Below are 20,655 nucleotides of genomic sequence, written 5' to 3'. Positions count from 1 at the left end.
AGTCGATGTCACTGAACTGTGCATGTAGAAATTTTTGAAATGGTGTATCTTAGGCTATGTGTATTTTCACCAAAAAAAAAAAAAAAAAGGTCGAGAAGGGAGAGGGTTGACATGTTGTGGGGTTGTTAACCAATTTCATGAAGCAATATGTGTACTATTGTTTAATGAGAAACTATTTGTTCTGTAAACCTTCACCTGAAGTACAATAAAAAGAAAAAAAAAAACCACCCTCCACCACCACCAGATTGCAAATTAACATAGATAGTCTGATAGTGATTTAGGGTTGGTAGTGGTATGGAAAGCATAGGAAAAGGAGTAAAAGGTAAATCTCAAAATATTATCAGTGGTTGGGATTGTAGGTGTTTTTCTGTGTGGGTTTCCTAAAACACCTGGAGAAAAAGTATTACTATTAAATACACTATGAAAAAATACACTATGGAAATTGAGTAATGAAAGCTTTACTGCTTTGGCTCATTTCAAATTTGTGGAACCACTTCTTTATCCCTGGGTAACTACTCTATGGAGAATTTTAGAAATAGGAATGAAATCCTAGTGGTGGTCTTATTAAAGACTCTAGATTAATTTTTGCATTGTTCTTTGAATAGTGCAGTGTTACGTACTATACGTTTTTTCCATTATTATTCCTGCTGGTTGGGCTTCTTTGGCATTATGGCTCCCTAATAAAAGACCGAGAAGCTGACTGTGTTGACAGCCTACGTAAAGGCTTATTTTTATAGCCTATGGGTGATGTTGGATTTCGTGGCAGATATAATGAATAGGGAACAGTACAAAGGTATAATCATTACTAGTGCTAGCAGAAACCTGAGAGAAGAGTGAGTGCTCATGGAGTGAGCCCCAAATGCGTCATTCATGCACCCGTATGACATACATGTCATTTACAGTTGTACACCGTGTTTGGAATCATGCTCTAATTGAAGGTCTGGAGAGCAGTTTTGACTGAAATTCAAGGTGAGTAGCTTGGTTGCAGTAACTATTTAGGTAGACTTCACCTCGTTTTCATATGTATGTTTTTTTCATCTCACACCTTAGAAACTGGACTCCCAGATCTGAATGGAAGTAAGATAGAGAATGTATAACATTTTTAGGCTAAACTTCCTGAAGTTCATGTACGAGTAAATGAAAGTGCAGTTGCTTAGTATTTAAATACTGGTGTCAGCAGCAACAGTTACCAGTAGGAAGCGCAGGTTACTACTGCGCTAGCTTCTGGTAAGCTGTCTGGGAATCCTCGCCTTGACTTCTCTGCTTTCCAAGGAAAGATGTCTGCTGGGTATGAAACCTTTTGTGCCGAAAATGGAAATTGTTACCCCCTTAAAGTTCAGAACCTATTCATATAAAGATATGATAGTTACTCATTTTCAGAACTTTTCTTCTCAAATGCCACCATGGGTCTCTATTGGTAACTTCCCCGAAAGGCTCTGAAGGTAGAAAGGTAAGCAGGTACCCATGATAACCAAAACTTACTTTACTTGAGCCCATATTTTTGTTTCTGTCAGGCAGCCAATCTACTTCATAAGGAGCCATTTAAAAAATTATATATTTTTAAACTTCTTGTTACGGAAAACAAAAGCAAAAGAGAATAGCTTAATGAACCCCTATGTACCCATTACTCAACTTCAGCAGTTATCAACAGTTTGTTATGTTACCCTTCTTATTTCTTCTCTCCTGTCCCCAGTTCTTTTGTGGGGGGTAGTCTGGAGTATATTAAAGAAAATCCTGACATCATTTCACCTGTAAAATATTGAAGTATATATCAGGATTTTTAAAAACAGAGTCACAATACCATTATTCACACGCAACAAAATTAACAGTAATTTCTTAATATCATCCAATGCCTAGCCTATGTTCCATTTTCTCTATTTGTCTCAAAAAAAAATTTTTTTTTTACAGTTAGTTTGTTTGATTCAGGATCCAGACACGGCCCACACATTATATTTGGTTGATATGTCTCCTTTAACGTATAACCATTCTCCCTGTCCTTTTATTTTCATGCTGTTTATTTGATGAAGAAACTGGGTTGTCACAGTGTTTCCTTCATTCTGGATTTGGCTGATTATATCCTTGTAGTAATGTTTAACATGTTTCTCTTTCCCTCAAAGGTCCTGTAAACTGGGAGGTAGGGGCTTGATTAGGTTCAGGTTCAATTATTTGGTAGGCAGGAGTACTTTATAGATAGTGCTGTGTATGTCCCATTGGATCACATCTGGGGGCACATGTCTCATTGTCCCACTTTTAGTGGTATTAAGATTGTAAAGTTCCCCACCAACTGTTTTGTAGTTGATAGTTTTATTGAGATAATTGTAGATTCACATGCAGTTGTAGGAAGTAATACAGAGAGATCCTGCATATACTTTACCCAGTTTCCCTCAATGGTAACATTTTGTAAAATTATAGTATAATATCACAACCAGGATAATGACTTTGTTATAATCTGTTGATCTTAATCAGATTCCCCTAGTTTTATGAGTACTCATTTACATGTGTATATTTAGTTCTATACAAGTCGTCACGTGTGTAGGTTCCTATGTCCACCACCACAGTCAAGATACTGAACAGTTGCAATACTACAAGGATTCCTCACATTGCCCTTTTATAACCACATCGGCATCCCTCCCACCCTTATATGATATTGTGTGTATCAGTGGTTCATTCCTTTTTATTGCTGAGTAGTGTTCCATGGTATGTGTGTACAGAGTTTGTTTAGCCATTCACCTGTTGAAGGACATCTGGGCTCTTTCCAGTTTGGGGCTATTATGAGTAAAGCAGCTGTGAACATTTGCATACAAGTATTTGTGTGAACGTCAGTTTTCATTTTTCTGGGATAAATGCCCAAGAGGGTGATTACTGGGTCATATGCTAATTCCATATTTGGTTTTATAAAAGATTGCCAAATTGTTTTCCAGAGAGTGGCTGTCCCATTTTACATCCCCACCAGCAACGTGTGAGTGATTCCGTTTCTTCGCATCCTTGCCAGCATTTGGTGTTGTCACCATTTTTTATTTTATCCATTCTGATAGGTGTGTAGTGATATCATGGTGGGTTTTTTGTTTTTGATAATTATTAGTATCTACACGCTAAGCGTTTTTTATTGTGGTAAAATATATATAACAAAACATTTTCCACTTCAGCCATTTTCATGTGTACAACTCAGTGACATTAATTACGTTCACCATGTTGTGCAGTCATCACCACAATCCATTTCCAGATTTTTCCATCGTCCTTAATAGGAACTTACTGCCCCTTAAGCAGTAATTCCCCCTTTCCCCCTCCCATCCACCCCTGCTAACCATTAATAAACTTCAGTCTCTATGCATTTTCATATTCTAGATAGTTCATGTAGGTGGGATCATACAGTATTTTCTCCTTTTGTTTCCGACTTTTTTCACTCAGCATAATGTTTGAAGGTTCATCCATGCCATACCATGTATCAGAACTTCATTTCTCTTTATGGCTGAATAATATTCCATTGTATGGATATACCACATTTTGCTTATCCGTTTATCTGTTGATGGACATCGAGGTTGTTTCCACCTTTTGGCTATTATGAATAGTGCTGCAGTGTTGGTGCACAAGTATTTGTGTCCCTGCTTTCAAGTCTTTGGGGTATATACCTACGAGTGGAATTGCTGGGTCATATGGTAATTCTGTGTTTAACTTTCTGAGGAACCACCAAACTGTTTTCCACAGAAGCTGTACCATTTTACATTCCCACCGGTAGTGGATGAGTGTTCCAGTTTCTCTACATCCTCACCAATCATTGTGGTTTTAATTTGTATTTTTCTGACGGCTAATGTTGAACATCTTTTCATGTGCTTATTTGCCATACGTATATCCTCTTTGGTGAAATGTTCTGTTCGTGTCTTTTGTCCATTTTATAGTTGGGTTTTTTTGTTTGTTTTTTACTGTTGAGTTTTGAGAGGTCTTCTTATGGTCTTGGTACTAGACTTTTGGTGGATATGTGGTTTGTAGATATTTTGTCCCAGTCTGTAGGTTGTCTTTTCATCCTCTTCCCAACGTTCTTCCAAGAGCAAAAGTTTTTAATGTCGATGAGGTCCTTTTTATCAGTTTTCTCTTCTATGGATCATGCTTTTGAGGTCAAGTTTAAGAACTATTTGCCTAGGCCTAGATCTTGAAGATTTTCTGTTGTGTATTTTTCTAAAAGTTGTATAGTTTTACATTTTACATTTAAGTCCATGATGCATGTTGAGTTAGTTTTTGTAGAAGACGTGAGGTTTAGGTGAGGTTTATTGTTTGTTTTTTGCCTGTGGATGCCCACTGCTCCCGCATCGTTTGTTGAAAAGGCTACCCTTTCTCCGTTGAATTGCTTTTGAGCCTTTGTCAACAATCAGTTGTACGTATTTGTGTGGGTCTGTTTCTGAGTTCTTCCCTATCAACTTTTCACCCAATAGTTTTAGCAGCCACTGATGATCATTGCTATGAGTCGGAATCGACCCTAGAGCAACGGGTTTGGTTTTGGTTTTCGGATGATCATTGCCTGGATTTATTATTTCGTTGTGTTGCAAAGTGGTAGTAGTCTGTCCTTCCTTCATTTATTAGCTGGAATGCTTCTGTAAAGATTTTCCCTCATTACCTCTTTGGTTGCTCTGAGGAACACTTTGTACAAGAGAACGCAGGATAAATGCTTGCCTTCTTCCTTTAATATTTACCTGTTTTCAGAGTAATGACTTGATTTCCTACCATCCTCCAAAGGTGGCCAATAATGATTGTTTGAGTATCATTATGAACTCATGGATTCCTTAAAACATATCTGATGTGTTTTAATCCGTTGTAGTTACTGTTCTTATTGACACTTAGTTGGCTCACTTTTGCCAGTGGGAGTCTATTCAAATTGGCTTCTGAGTCCTGCTTTTGACACAGCCCTTGTGGTCTTTGACAGCTTCCTTGTCTCCGGGCACAAGAAGATCTCCCAGGCTCATCTTAAACGTTTCCTACTCCAGACCTGGAATCAGCTATTTCTCTAAGGACCTCGATTCCTTTTAGTGGAAAGTGATAGAGACCGCAATCTGGATATTAACAACCCAGCAGCTGTTAACAGTTATTACTTCTAGGCCCTTTATTGGACAGAGCTAGAATATATATATATGCATGTGTGTATTAGAAAGAGAAAAATAGGTAATGAGTTTATACTGATATTTTTAATTTCAAATTAAAGATAATATCCTTACTTAAATTTCTTGATTTTATGTTTGTATGTCTTATGCTGAAAAATCTTGGGTTCTAATGACAGTAACATAATTACTCATTTGATAGGAAACCAATTTGATAGGGAAGTATTTTGGGGGCAGATTCTTCCGTTTTATATCCGGAATACTCTGTTGATAAGGTCCTATGAGTCCTATAGGGACAGTTTTAAGACTGGCTCATTTAGAAGCTTTTTTAAGAACTACATTCTTATTTGTTTTAACAGTAGATTATATTAATTTAAATAGGTACAGCCCACGCTTGATGGAAAAAATTCTCCAAATGGCTGAAGGTATTGATATTGGGGAGATGCCTTCATATGATCTGATGCTGTCCAAACCTTCCAAAGGTCAAAAACGCCACCTCTCAACATGTGATGGTGAGTATACTTATTTCTGGAAGGTGGGATTTGAAGAAACAACATGGCTTTTTTTAAAATTATTCTTTTAATAATATGAGTGTGGTATATGGTTTTAAATAACCTTGGGTATTACACAGATGTAAAAGAGTTTTAACTTTCAGTTATTTACCTTTTTTTTTTTTTGGAGACTTGCTAAATAGAACTGAAAACTAAGAATACTGAAGTCAGATTATAATGCCATCCTTGAAGTCTGTGCCATGGTGCCTTCCTCCAAATAGAACACCTTATACTTCTATCATTTGTGTATCTAAGTAACTAAATCCTCTTGGATGGGTCCAAGATGGGCCACCTTTCTACTGACCAGTGTTACAGGGAGGAAGCTTTAGCAGAATGTCTGCTATAGCCTCAATCGAGAGGTCTTTTACAGCTTTAGATTTGGTTTCCCCTACAATCCATTAAGTTTCTAGCTGTTGTTTCTTCTAGAAATAAAATATAGCAAGCACCTTGTTGTGCAGAAGAGGTCAGGACTAAGAATTTGAGGTTGAAACTTTTGGGATCGTTTGGTAATTCTTTTATTTGATTTTTAGTCACAACTATAAAACACCATCATAGAGTCACTCACCTCTGATACAAAAGAGAAAGGGTTTGTGAATGCCTCTGGTCATCTCTGTTACCTTAGAGCCAGCTGTTCCATGTGCACTCCTTAAGCACAAGTGGTATGAAATTATACTGGAACAATACTGCTTATTCTGAGTATACTTCACCTGTGTTTTAACCCATTCACTGTGAAAGCATCTACCAATTATGCCATGGTGGTGACCTGCCTACCTGATTCAATGATATATTTTCTAACAAGAGCCTTCCCTTACACATAGAAGGACGGGGAGCATCCCTCTTTATGCTGGGACCTTACATTGATATTCGAATCCCTTCACCTAAATAACCTAAAGGTTTTGTGATGGGAAATAGCTTGTACCAACAATGCAGCTTGCAAATAATTTGGTTGGTACTATTTTCCTGCTTGGTTCTTTTGAAATATTCCTTTTTAATGAATTGTAAATTTCACTCATTCTGTAGGTCAAAATCCTCCTAAAAAGCAAGCCGGTTCCAAATTCCATGCGAGACCTCGTTTTGAGCCTGTACATTTTGTAGCTAGTAGTTCAAAAGATGAAAGACAGGAAGATCCTTGTGGCCCTCAAACAAAAGAGGTAAATGAACAAACACATTTTGCCAGCATGCCAAGAGACATCTACCAAGATTATACTCAAGACTCTTTCAGTATACAAGATGGGAATTCTCAGTATTGTGATTCGTCAGGATTTATTTTCACAAAAGACCAGCCTGTAACAGCCAACATGTATTTTGACAGTGGAAACCCTGCCCCAAGCAGCACATCACAGCAGGCAAACTCTCAGTCAGCTCCCGAGCCTTCACCATCACAGACATTTCCTGAGTCACTGGTAGCCGAGAAGCAGTATTTTATTGAAAAATTAACAGCGACTATCTGGAAGAACCTTTCTAATCCAGAGATGACTTCTGGATCTGATAAAATTAATTATACATATATGTTAACTCGTTGTATTCAGGCATGTAAGACAAATCCTGAGTATATATACACCCCTCTGAAAGAAATCCCTCCTGCTGACATCCCCAAAAATAAAAAACTTCTAATAGATGGCTACGCTTGTGAAGTTAGATGCCAAAATATCTACTTAACTACAGGTTATGCTGGCAGCAAGAATGGGTCCAGGGATCGAGCTACTGAACTAGCTATAAAACTCTTGCAGAAACGCATTGAAGTTAGAGTTGTCCGACGGAAATTCAAGCACACAATTGGAGAGGACCTTGTGGTGTGTCAGATTGGCATGCCTTCTTATGACTTTCCTCCAGCTCTGAAACCACAGGAAGAGCTGGTGGTGCTGGCTAAAGATGCTTGTGGGCAGCCGATATTTAATGCTTCTGCCAAACACTGGACCAATTTTGTCCTGACGGAAAATGCAAACGATGCAATTGGCATCCTTAACAATTCTGCCTCGTACAACAAGATGTCAGTTGAATACAAATATGAGATGATGCCAAATCGCACATGGCGTTGTCGGGTGTTTTTGCAAGATCATTGCTTAGCCGAAGGTTATGGAACCAAAAAAACAAGTAAACACGCAGCTGCTGATGAGGCTTTAAAGATTCTTCAAAAAACACAACCCACTTACCCATCTGTCAAAAGTTCACAATGCCAAACAGGCTCTTCACCCAAGGGATCTGGAAAGAAGAAAGACATAAAGGATCTTGTGGTTTATGAGAATTCTTCAAATCCTGTGTGCACACTGAACGACACGGCTCAGTTTAACCGGATGACAGTTGAATACGTCTATGAGAGAATGACAGGCCTCCGGTGGAAATGCAAGGTAATTCTAGAGAGTGAAGTAATTGCTGAAGCGGTTGGAGTGAAGAAAACTGTCAAGTATGAAGCTGCTGGGGAAGCTGTGAAAACCCTCAAAAAGACCCAGCCGACTGTCATTAACAACTTGAAGAAAGGAGCTATTGAAGATGTGATTTCCAGAAATGAAATTCAGGGCCGCTCAGCAGAGGAGGCTTACAAACAACAAATCAGAGAAGATAACATTGGAAATCAGCTGCTGAGGAAGATGGGTTGGACTGGGGGTGGGCTAGGTAAATCTGGTGAGGGCATTCGGGAGCCTATCTCAGTCAAAGAGCAGCATAAGCGAGAAGGGCTTGGTCTTGACGTAGAGAGAGTGAATAAAATTGCCAAGCGAGATATTGAACAGATCATCAGAAACTACGCCCGCTCCGAGAGCCACTCGGATTTGACTTTCTCTACAGAGCTGACTAATGATGAGCGGAAGCAAATACACCAGATTGCCCAGAAGTATGGCCTTAAGAGTAAGTCTCATGGGGTGGGCCATGATAGGTACCTGGTGGTAGGTAGAAAAAGGCGGAAGGAAGACCTACTCGATCAGCTCAAACAGGAAGGCCAGGTGGGGCATTACGAGCTTGTAATGCCTCAAGCAAATTGAGTTCTTACTAATTTATTTTGTAAATGCCTAATGGGGCAGATTTATGAATTAAACTAAAGAGATGCTACATTTTCTGGTTGCAGAGTATATTCATTCTTCAGATGTTTCACCTTGTTCATTTCATATAGTGCTTTATTGGATTTTGGAACCTGGAGAATTCTGTCCACTTGTATTAGCTTAATCCAGAAGATGATATTGTGCAGTTACTGTTTGTGTCTTTGATATTGCTGTGTCCCTTGGATTTTAGCAGTTTGTATAAGCAAGAACACATATCCAAATGGAATTTTACTCTGAGAAAGAAATTCTCATTTTAAAGGGCATAGCACAGCAATCTGCAACAATATGTAAAGTTGATATTGACTACAGTAAAACTATAGTCTTACTTCCAGAATTATGGAACTGTCAAATCATTTTGTATTATCTCTTTTCATCTTTGTGTGAAGCTAGCTATAGAATGTTTAACAGTAAATTGTGCTGTACATGTAAATGTCCTTACCAACTAAATGATGTAAAACTTTCTTAAAGTAATTTTAGTGTTCATTTATTTATAACTTCTACCATGTGATTTCCAGAATATTGGGAGTGATTTACTGTATCTTGTGATATATGGGTTTTAACAAATTTTAGTCTTCATGCTGAGAGAGCACTACTTGAGAGAGCAATGAAAGGATTCAAAAACGGTTTGATTCAATCCGAAGAAAGGAAGCTTGAACTGTTTGTTCTTGGTGCCTTGCAGAGAGACTCACAGCGACTCTCCATTATAGCTTTCACAGGGTTTGGATGTGCAGCACATCCAAAGCAACCGAACTACAGCTGTGGTAGAGCTTGATGTAAAAGACTGAAGAGACATTGGTGCTTTGATGAAAAGGTCAGTTGGCTGGTCCCTCTCTCAAAAAGCTTATTAAGCTTCAAAAGCCAACTTTGTAACATATTTAAAACTGCTATTTTCGCTTATTTCTGGAATGTAAAAAAAATGTATAAAAAGAATTAGTGTATGCTTCCTGAATAAAAGGAGCCCAAGTTGATCAAAATGGTGGTGTACTTATTTCTGGGCAGCAACCTAGGAAGGACACTCTGGGTCTTTGGAGAAGGGAAATATTTCAAATATTGCACAAAATATTTCTACACCAGAACACACGTGGATAAACATGACTCAGCAGACAGGAACAGCTAGTCAGTCACCCATCACATTTTTCCTGTGGACCAACATGCTGGCTACAACCAAATCTTAGGCTGTGCACTCTTACATGATTTTGTTTTTGTATCGCAGATAAATGAAGTGTAACTTTACCTATAACGGCACAGATGAATATTAATATTGACAATTAAACCTCTCCAGTGGGTTGCTGTTCAGGACAGTGTCTAAAATATTTAGCACCATGCTTGACAAGTGATTGGTCACAATAAGAAGTAATTTTCCTTTCCTCTCCTTATTTATACTTACAATTTATATATTAACATTTATAATTAATTTATATGTTAACATTGTACCTAAGTCAGTATTTTTTCAATGCGAAGGGATTAACTTCGCACCTGGATCTCTGTAACTGGTGGTCACCTACAATGACTAACCATGTATATGCTATTTGCTTTCCGCTGCCTCCCTCTCTACAGTGTGTGGCCTTTTGTTGGCAAGAGAAACGAGGTGTGCATTTCATTTTGGCAAACTTAGTATTTTCACAATCACAAAGGGAACTAAGCTGAAGTCTTAATAAATTTTATAGGATTAAGTTTTTTGTTTGTTTTTAATACCTACAAGGTTCATGCCCACCTTGAGAACATATGGTTCAGTTAGTGAATTAAAACAGCCAGTCTTCAATTCTCTGAGTAAGGGTGGCTTTAGGGATTAAGGGACATGAAATCTTGAATCATTTTTCTCTTTGTATGTCTTTCCTCTTCCCACAATGATTTTTTTTTGGGGGGAGAGTGGAGTAAGGAAATGTTATATGTAATTCTGGTTTGGTTAGATGAGTCCAACAGAATATTAATGGAGTTACAGTTAAGAAGGCTCCCAAATAACTGGGCCAAGTATATACAGATTTGGTTCCTGGATTCAAGGGGTCAGGTTTCCTAACTTCTTAGGTCAGCTTTAGGACTGGTGCAGAGTTAGGACGAAGTCACGGAACTCTGCTTGGGAATAAGTATGTAGAGAAATGGGGTTGTTGAGAATGAGCTGATGCCAACCTTGCTGGTCTATTTTGCCGCCTTTCAGTTGGTTCCTGTATTTTCTCTTTGAGATAGCAGTCATTTTTAACCCAGTAACCTTGCTATAAAATCGACAGAGGTAAATGAGCAGTTTCAAGTTTTAATTACTTAAATAATATTGTAATACTGGGGAACTAGCTCTGTTTTCAGTTAAATATAGCATTGAGTCTCAGAGATCTACTTTTCAGATTTTTTTCCTCCCCTTTGATTGCAAAATGAATGGAAATTTCATGCATTCTGTTGGGATTCTTTTTTTCGTAGTATAAAATGCACTCACTGCTATGAGTAACCCCTGAAGCTGGAGATAAAAATAAAGGACTCTAATTACAACTTTGGTTCTTCATCAAACCCCCTTCCTCACATCAGCAGGTGCAGAATTGAAGACTCAAGTTCAAATCTGACTGCCATTTGAAAAGGGACCTCTCAAATCCATTTTAATTAACTTTGTTATAATTACATGCAGGCAGCCTGTGGTGTTAGTTAAAAAAAAAAAAGGCAAATTAGCATTCAATGTTCAAATGAATGGTTTGTGGTGCCTTTGACCATGGGTATGATGCTTTGGGGGTGTCAGCTTGTTGGCTCTATTGTGTTTGAAAGGATTATTCTGTGAAATTGGGAATGGTATTTCTTAGGAGGTGTATAAAAGAAAAAGATATTATTAAATCTGTCCATTCCCAATCTCTAATTTGTTTTCTAGTATGATTTAACAGTGTCAAAATATTTAAGATACCTGGCCACAGCAGGGTGAAAAAGTTAATGTAAAACTAATCCACCAAATAAGGACCAAGTTGATGTGGTCCTACTTTGAAGCAAACATAGAATTGAGCAAAAAATGTTTTCTCCTAGGTACAACAAACCAGTGAATGTGTATTCAGTATAGAATGAACCCCCCAATTGAGGTTTAAGTACCAAGTCTTAAAGGAAGAGTGGGGTACATGCACCAATAAGGATTTAATTTCATTTAGCCCCCTAAACAAGTACCAAGAGAACCTGTGATAGTTTTCACAAAGTCACTGTTCTTTTCTCTTTAAAATTAGACGGGCTGTTCAGAAGAAAGTTTTGTCTGAACAAGGTGATTAAGGATACCGGTATATACTCCCAAACTTTACATAGGATTTAAAACACACTTTGTAATAGTTTGGTACTGTTTGCTTTTAAGCTAGGGCTTTTTAAGAGGTAGAATGTCAGGATCAAGTTAAATCTTGGTGTCTGAAGGCTCTGGCAAATATCCAGGTTCATCCCCCCCATCACAATTTTATTCCCATGACTGACTATAATATATACTAAAGTGTTTTATTTAATAGTTTTATATTCTGTTAAAATGTTTAAAAGGAAGCATTCACATGACTGAAAAGAAACAAACCAAAAGGTCCTCTCCAACGTACTCTTTTTTTCTACTCCCAGAATCAACATTTTTCTTTTTAAAATGCTTAAGGGGGGAAATGAGTATTATACCTTGACTACAAAATTTTAAGGTTATTTTTATTTACAAGTTTTGAAAAATGTACATTTTTTACATGGGTTACTTGTGCAAAGTTAGATTTAGAAGAGTGATGAATGCACAAGAGGTGACAATGTAACATTAGACAAAACATTTACAAGCCTTGTCCCACACTGCTACTTAAAGGTAACTGTATCTGAAAGGATAAATAGTCAAAGAAAAATTACAGACGTTGACTTTAAGATCCTTAGAATGCTGAGAGGAAAGAAACTAACTAAAGCATGCAGCATTAACTTAGGATTTGAGTGGAAAAGAGTTTGCCACAGATATGCTCCCTTCCTTGGAGTAAATCAAACTGAAAAAAGACGGAGGGTTGTAAGCCTATTTATCTAGGACAGCACTGCTCCTTTAAAAAGGTTAAAGGATCTCCAACCTTCCATAGCTTAAAAACTAATGATTGTTCCCGTTCCTCGTTGCCACACCTCTTTACAAAGCAAAAACCCAGAAGACTTCAGTGTTCGGAAGCTTATCATGGGTAGTCCAGTCAATTCTCACCAGGAGAGGATGTGTCAGTTACTACAATTGCTGCACTCCTTTGGCTAAGTCCTTTAACATTGTCCTTCCTACCACTGAACCCATAGTAGTTGGATTTTAGTTTTAGGATTTTTAGGCTCCAGTGCTCTTTCAAAATGGATGTTCATATGGATTTGTTTCCATATTTTCTGTAGGCCATATTCCAAATATATTCACTTCTAAATCCACCATAAGTGAAGGACCAGCCAGGATGAAATACTTCAATCATTTTGTTAAAAACATCCTGGTCGTCAACCTATGCATAAGCACCACTTGTGTAACAATTCACTTTAAAAGCTTAGTGTAAAGTACAGTAACACAATGCTGCCCTAAGACTGGAGATGAAATACCACAGAAAAGGAATGAAGCATTAGTGATTTTTGCAAGTAACCCAGGTACAGTACATTTGAATTCAAAGAGGGTGTTTTCTGATGTTCAAGGAGAGGGTAGAAAGGATAGGAAAAGCTTGGCAAGGGAAGATGGAAACAGCACAACAGCTATTTTTCTTTTAATAAAGTAAATGTAATGACACTGAGGAACAGGAAGGTGACAAACACATATGTATTTTTCTTATGACCATCCTCTTCTTTTGCTGCACCCGGGTCAACAATCGCGCCAGCTCTGTTCTACTATTGCAGAAACACGCTTTTCATATTCCCGCTTGTTCTCCTGGTACAGCTGAGCAGCCTGGCTGTTTGCTGGACTATTGGGGTTGGGTTCATCCAATAGAGACTATAGAGACAATTTTTTAAATGTCAGTTCCTCAATGCAAAAAATAAATTAAGAACAAACACAGCTACTTTATAAGGTAGTGATACTCAATGGATGGTCCTAAATGACAGCTAAGTTTGCTCTCTTTATCATACAAACCTAGAGTTATACAGTAATCTGCTAGGAGCTAGGCAAATGTATATAGTATATTTTCTGGTGGCTTGGGTCCTAATGACCTATAAAGCAAACAAGCTTTGGCCAAAAGAAAAAAGGTCCATTAAGTTAGACTTTTAAAAACAATTCGGTTGCTAATATAAACACATCAAGGGCCATGGTCACGTTAAAGAAAATTCACCTGTATGGATGTTAAAATGGAAGACACATCATAGGTTGGACTCCAACGGTTCTGAAGTATGTCCAGACATATACTACCATCTGCATAGACTAAGAGAATAGAAGTAGGTACATTAAACATAACAAAACCATTAAGGTTTTAACATTATAGTTAAGGCAAATAGAGGCAATAATACTTTGCTTTTGAGGTTTAAAGAGATGCCTAGGCTGCTTCCCAATTAGCTTCTTAAAAAGATAAGTCATAATCGTTCCTAGTGAAATAATCAGAATGATCACAGAATGGCAAATTTGATCAGTATAAAACTGGAAGATACTTTTAGTGCTCCTTCTGAGAAGACTGCCCTATTATCCAGGAAATCATACACATTTTCTAACAGGGGCTCTAGCCATCCATAGATCTGTGGGAAATTCATTCCACCAAATTTAGAAGCTATAGCTCCTATCTGAAATAACACCCAAAAGATAGCTCAGTTCACAAAACATTTTAGCATAAAAATAAAAATATCTGATACTCTGGAAAATACTAACCTGAATTGGAAGCAAGCTTTTCTAGGCTTACTACCAGACAAAAAGCAAATGGTTAAGTTGGAACCACCTGTAGCAGTTTTCTAACGTACCGCATACCTGGCCCTCAACCACAGAATCTGATGTTCAGTAGGTCTGGAGTGGGGCCAGGTCACCTGTATTTATAAAATGTGCCATTGCAATTCTGATATGCATCCAGACTTGAAAACTTGTTCTAAATGCTAGTGAAAATAACCCCAACACGGACTACCCCAATCTGGTTTAACATTAACAGCAAACCTCAAAAGCATCCTTAGTTTAGTTTAATAAGCAAATGATAATCAAAACCAGGAGGCTCTCAGACTCCAAGCAAAGGGAGTAGTTTAAAATACTGCATTAAAAGTGATACTTGCCATTTGGATGAAACATCTTAGAGACAAATCTAACTGTAGGTGGTTTATTTGGATATTCTTCAGTGAATTCTATTGTAAGCTTAAACGTTCCTGTAGTTAGAAAGGAAAAGGTTTAAGAAAATGTATGTATCACTTAATTCAATAGCACTTTGTTTTTTAATGCTATGCAACTCTTTAAAGGTATTAAATGAAATAACGCAAAGATGTAGGGTAGAGAGGAGAGACCAACTAAGAGATACATCTCCAGGAATTGCTCTAAAAACAGACAGACATGTTAACAACCACCACCCAGACAAAGGTGCTTTTTTTTTCTTTTGCCATTATTCTCCGCTAAACTTAGAGACAGCCATCTTAAACATAAAGCTGCCTGCAAGATAACTTTAGCCACTGTGCATTTTGAAAACATCCTCAAAATAAAGTGACAATAAAACTGGAGCCAAAATTGGGCCTTCTTCCTTTAGAAGACTGAAAGACCTCAAAGGCCTATTTTAGTCAGCTGCCACCTTAAACCCTCCAGTGCTTTTGAAATGGACTAGAAAGAATGAAAGCACAAGGGTTAAAAAACCAATGCTAGAAATACAAATCAACAATCAAATTATTTTAAAAACCTTATGATAGCCTGTCCCCAGGATAGAAGGGGAATAGTTTTAAGCGTGTCCACTGGTTCCTTTTCATGTAATAGTGACTCTATCATGAGAACTTAATTGAATCTAAGCCAAAAAAACCCTTCTTAGTTGCTCTCAAAAACCCTAAGTGTAACTCACAAGGTACTTCACTATAAAATCAACTCAATTATTCACACTAATGGAGGGAATTCATGACAGAAATAATTTTTAAAAATCCTATTTGGTTTAAATTGCAGTAATATCTCCAGCAAACTTATCTACTATTGAAATGAATGTTTTTCTTGAATATGTGTCAACCTAAGGTAGCAGGAGGCTCTAAAGCATAGTAGAGCTTATCCTCTGAATATTTAGAAGTCTAAGCTTTAAATATCTGAAAATTTAAGCCTCACCATTGTTGACACAATCTGTACTGATTTTGTTCATCTTCTTGAGGAGATAACAACAAGGAAAAAACAAACCAAACCCCCGTTACCATCGAGTCAATTCCGACTCATAGCGACCACATAGGACAGAGTAGAACTGCCCCACAGGGTTTCCAAGGCTGTAATCTTTACAGAAGCACACTGCCACAGCTTTCTCCCACAGAACAGCTGGTGGGTTCAAACCGCTGACCTTTATGTTCTGCCTAAAGCATTCACAAATACAAATTTTTTTTAATACTGTGTTGGCCAAAGAAGACACTTCTGCAGGTGTTTTCTGCCATTTGGCCACCAGTTTGTGACCCCTGAAGAAAAAGCATAGTACATGTACTTAAAAAAAAATTTTGATGACTGAAAAATCTGATTTTTAAAATACCCAAATACTCATCATAGGATTTATTTACCTTAACAACACCCTTAGTGATTTTAGGTGATTTATTTGTTTAAAAGATTTATACCCAAATTCTTAAGAATATATTATAAAAGGCAAATATTAGTACCTTACCTTGTCTATTAATTTTTAGATGATGCGATGAAGACTATTATATTCCATAACCTTTGTATTCAGCATATATACCAAGATATTTTGATGAGGAAGCATTTTCCCCCAATGTTTTGTTTGGCAGTGTGAGCTCTTGGGAACATATTCCTCTTATTTCAAGCGTGTAAAGTTAAATCAAAATACTTTTAAGAGTTTCTTTTCTTAAGGTTTCATCTCTTTAACTAGGGCCTGGCTGTTCCAGAAACTTCTACCACAAGTGGTTTCAATGAAGAAGCAGAAGTACTTTGGGAGCTGTTCATTTATATAATACATTGGAAACAGCAAAATCAACTATGGTGCTTGTCCGTAGTCATTTCCAGTAAATTCCCTAACTGTAATTAAAGGGGTATTGAAAATATGGTCAAAATATTTTTATAGCCATGGTTAGTGTTCTAGACACCTGACGAAGTATCCATGGATATCACACTATTCAAAAGAATGAATCAGAAAAGGGTAGTGTCATTTAGCCGGAGAAATTCCTTTCAGTAATGCCAGGATGGAGATACACATCATTAAAAATAGAGGCAGTAATGTCAAGGGGAAGGTCCAGGTAGAAAATGGATTCCCTAAGTACCTTTTCAATTCATACCACTTAAAACAAGAGAAGCACCCTTGAAATATTTAAGCACCTAACCCCCAAAAAAGTGATGTACTATTAATAAAGCTGTGCCCAGCATAAAGCAGTGTGAGTGAAGTGAGGAGGAAAAAAGAAGCCAGTGAAAACTAAGCCTGCTAGAGCTAAAGCAAATACACAGTTAATCTGCACATAAAGCTTAGATATAAAGAACTAGATACCAATCTAGTAGAGGAAAGTTAAGTCTAGCTAGCTCTTGCTATGGATCAGTTCAAATGATTAACTGCACCAAATAGTATGCTCTTAGAATCACTTTCTCCTACTGTCATTTCTGTGCATTGCAGCATTGAAGAGCACTGATATTTACCCAGGGAGTGAAGGTAAAGAGGCAGCTAAAAGTATTCAGGTGACTGTCTACAGTTTCTTAGGGCAATGTGAGTATGTGAGACAAATTATAGAACTGATTGATATTGACCTACCTCACAACCTTTTAGGGACTGGTACCATCAGAAAGCAATCCAACTCGACAACAACAGCATGCGCTAAGCAGTGTGCAGAAATGTTTTTGTTCCTACCTTCAAACTGAGTTATGTGCATATATATCAAATGCTACATGCTTAAAGGAAGGTAAATCATTGAGAAAAAAATAACAGCAAGATTCTTTTATTTTTTAAATACCTTAAATATTAAAGAATTTCATGAGTAGAACTAAGATGTCAGTCAGTAGTTCAAATACTTTTAACCATCTTTTAAGTGTATTAAACTTGCAAAAAACCATCAACAAGTAAACACACACACACAAATGTAATACTGTATCAATGTCAATTTCTTGGTTGTGATACTGTAGTATAGTTATTCAAGATGTGATCAAAGGAGGGTGGAACTGGGTGAAGGGTATACAGGCTCTCTGTATTGTTTCTTACAACTGCACATGAATCTATAATTAATTCCAAATGATTCTGAAAAATCTTCAGAAATCAATTAACATGCTTGTATTTAAAAATTAAGCCTAAATCAATTAAAAGTCATGTACCTATAATAAATTACATGTAGTATCTTCAAGTAGGTTGGGCACTGGTCAAGAGGGTACATTAAAGCTAACCTCAATTCTGAAGCAGCTTTGAGATTACTGACCATAGTCTTGATAAAAGCACACACTTAAAAATAAGAAACAATGTTATACTCAAATTGGCCATTCAAGACCATCTTAATAGTAGTGAGGCTGACAGGCAGCCAGTGAGATTGCAGACACCAGACAGTTGTGCGCAAGGGATTCTTGCATCCACTCAACATCCAACAAACACATATTAAGCACCTGCTGAACAGTTCCTGCCCTTGGGAGCAGAATTCTGAACTAGATGGTCTCTAGGGTCTCTTGACTCTATCAGCAACTGGTTGAATTTATACTAACTCAGCATCTTGATAGGGAGCTGAATTTAGCACGATCACAGCCCAAACCTCAGAAATCCTTAAGCACCTTAAGTACTATGATGCTCCTTTTAAAAAGTACCTGCCTTACCCAGATTTTAAAAAAAGAACGAACGAAAAAGGTGCAGCAGTTCTACTTAAGCAGACAATAGCCAGAACAACCTGCCACATACTGGATTCCACTCAAGCCCTTAGTCGGCAGAGGCTAGGGAGAGGCAGGTCCCTAAGTGGGAGGCACCTCCAGGATGACCGGGAACCCTTTCCTTTCCCCAGTTGAGCAGGCTCCTGAAAGGTGGGTAAAGAAAACTCTCTTACCATCCTCAAAGGGGGTCCCTTCGGGCCTGCAACAGAAAGAAAAACAGTCAGTTCCCACTTAAGGGGTTCCTTGCTCCCGGGCACATTTTAGGAGATGGCTATTCCCAGCTCTGCCACCGCCACCCGTGGTAAACCACCGTCTCCTGGGTCGGAAAGCCATTGTAAATGACTGCTTCGGGCCAGAAACCCAGTGCAGGCCGCCGAGCCTAACCGCCACCATTCCCCGCTCCGCCCCCCTCAGAACCCCAAACGGTTCCCCTGGCAGCGGGAATTGAACTAATCGAGGTACAGGCTCCGGGGAGGCGCCTAGGCCCGGACAACCCCAAACATTTTCCGTTTTCCCCTCCGCCTTCGCAAGGAGCCTGGACTGGAGGATAGATAAAGCCAGCTCGCCTTCTCCATCTCTCGCAACCACCGGGAACGCAGACTCACCCGAAAATGACCGCGTTCCAAACCATAATGTTGTTCTCGGATGGGGCCCCGCTGACTCCAGCTGGAGGATCCTCCTGCAACCTTCAGAAAAGCAACCAGGGGCCCCTCAATCCCGCACTTGCGGCCGCGGCCAGCTGCCCCTACCGCGCCCACCCTGCCTTGGGACCCGCCCTGCGCCCTGGCTGGCAGCCCCCGGCCTGGGCTTGCCCTCCCGCTTTACCTCTTGAAGTCCCGCATGAGGCGCCGCCGAGCCGGGGTGGACATATCTCGAGTGGGGTCAAGGGTGGGGCATACACCGGGGTCTCTGCTTCCCGCGGAGGCTAAGGAGGCCGAAGAGGCTGAAGAAGCCGAAGCCGGCGATGAGGAAGCACCTACAGGATCAGCACTACCTCTACGGAGTCGAGGGTCGCTCTGGCGCCGACTAAGCACCAACCCGGAGTAGACCGGGGCTGAACCAACCTGAGAGAAAAGAGAGGGGGGACTGGAATGGCGAGCGCCGGACAGGCCGTACCAAGACGGGGCGGAGGGGGGGGTGTGCGCCGCGAAAGCTGCTTACGTCATGAAACCCTAGCAGGAGGAAGGGAGTGCCGGCAAGGTCCAGGGGTGAGAGGCAAGCTGCGCGGTCAAACGAATGCCCCAAATTCACTAGGGTTTCTTGGCGGAGTGGATTCCAGTTCCACCCGCCAATTCTAAAACGAACCCTTGGAAGCTTTTTTTTTTTTTTTTTCTTTTCTTTTTTTTAAAGACCAGACCATTTATTAAAGTGCGCACTCTGACTGGCGGCTGGGAGAAGACTGGAAGCCCCAACCTAGAGGAGGAAGGAGTGGGCGGAGGCAAAACTGGTTTCCAAAAAGCGGTAACTCTAAGGTGCACACCACTGTGGACACAGGAGACTGGGCGTGGGGTGGGGGGTGGGACTGGTTAAAATCACTGAAAATCAAAGGAATGAAACAGACCGTGACTATGAGAGGGGGCTGTGGGCTAAGATTCGGATCCCAACATTTAGGCCAGTGATCACCCCAGAACAAAATAAAATGGTGTCGTGTGTCCTGGGGGAGGGAATGAAAGCTTAAGGCGAGCAGAATGAAGTTTTAGCTCTGGGCACTCACGATTTGGCTCTGGAACCACATTTTCCCTTGGCAGTTCAACAACCCAAGTGGCTACTGTCACAGAAGAGTCCAATGTATGAGAATATCCGATTGTAGAGAATTGGAAGGGCAACAGGTCTCAAGGAAAAGTAACCGTAAGATGCAGGTTTCAGGGAAAAGCCACGGTTAGTACACGGACCTGCAAAAGCAAAGAAAGTTTTAAAGAATATTTGTAAAAGGTCAACCCAAAATAACTTAGAAGGTAGGAAAAATACACATTTAAGAAATATTGAAAATATGAGAAAGGTAGATTTAAGTCATGGAGAGTTTTGAGTACAAAGCTAATGGCTTCTCTTGTAAGGTAGTTGATAGTTGAATAGGTTAGTGACATAGTTAGAGCTGTGCTTGGGCAGCT

At 39.1% G+C, this 20,655-nt stretch overlaps 2 protein-coding genes across 3 annotated transcripts in view; one reads left to right on the top strand and one right to left on the bottom strand.

The window, feature by feature from the left end:
• The window catches only part of NKRF (NFKB repressing factor), a 15,082-nt gene extending 5,441 nt beyond the window's left edge, over positions 1 to 9,641 (top strand). Inside the window, exons 2-3 of one of the 2 annotated variants that reach the window (XM_004379816.3) lie at positions 5,469 to 5,599; positions 6,659 to 9,641. In XM_004379816.3, the coding sequence (XP_004379873.1) occupies positions 5,485 to 5,599; positions 6,659 to 8,616 (2,073 nt within the window). In that variant the 5' untranslated portion in view covers positions 5,469 to 5,484 and the 3' untranslated portion in view covers positions 8,617 to 9,641. Of the gene's footprint in view, positions 1 to 4,688; positions 5,600 to 6,658 lie in introns of those variants that run through there. The other variant, XM_023734494.1, reaches the window with a different exon arrangement.
• A 2,645-nt stretch (positions 9,642 to 12,286) lies between these two features.
• Positions 12,287 to 19,657, bottom strand: UBE2A (ubiquitin conjugating enzyme E2 A). The gene is made up of 6 exons (XM_004379818.2): positions 19,373 to 19,657; positions 19,153 to 19,233; positions 18,721 to 18,746; positions 14,818 to 14,907; positions 13,902 to 13,990; positions 12,287 to 13,567 (listed from the first exon to the last, which is right to left on the bottom strand). The coding sequence occupies exons 1-6, from the start codon at positions 19,414 to 19,416 to the stop codon at positions 13,439 to 13,441; spliced, it is 459 nt and encodes a 152-aa protein (XP_004379875.1). The 5' UTR covers positions 19,417 to 19,657; the 3' UTR covers positions 12,287 to 13,438.
• Between the last annotated feature and the right edge of the window lie 998 nt (positions 19,658 to 20,655).

Source organism: Trichechus manatus, unplaced genomic scaffold, assembly GCF_000243295.1.
Source record: "Trichechus manatus latirostris isolate Lorelei unplaced genomic scaffold, TriManLat1.0 scaffold00068, whole genome shotgun sequence".
NCBI lineage: Eukaryota > Metazoa > Chordata > Mammalia > Sirenia > Trichechidae > Trichechus > Trichechus manatus.
This window is presented reverse-complemented; position numbering and strand designations above follow the sequence as displayed.

What these genes read in the sequence shown, in the direction of transcription:
- UBE2A (XM_004379818.2), bottom strand. Translation starts at nt 19,416, where the DNA reads ATGTCCACCCCGGCTCGGCGGCGCCTCATGCGGGACTTCAAGAG. An exon ending in TGGAACGCGGTCATTTTCGG is followed by an intron (nt 18,747 to 19,152) that starts GTGAGTCTGCGT and finishes TTTCTGTTGCAG; the next exon opens with GCCCGAAGGGACCCCCTTTG. An exon ending in TAAGATGTTTCATCCAAATG is followed by an intron (nt 13,991 to 14,817) that starts GCAAGTATCACT and finishes CTATTCTCTTAG; the next exon opens with TCTATGCAGATGGTAGTATA.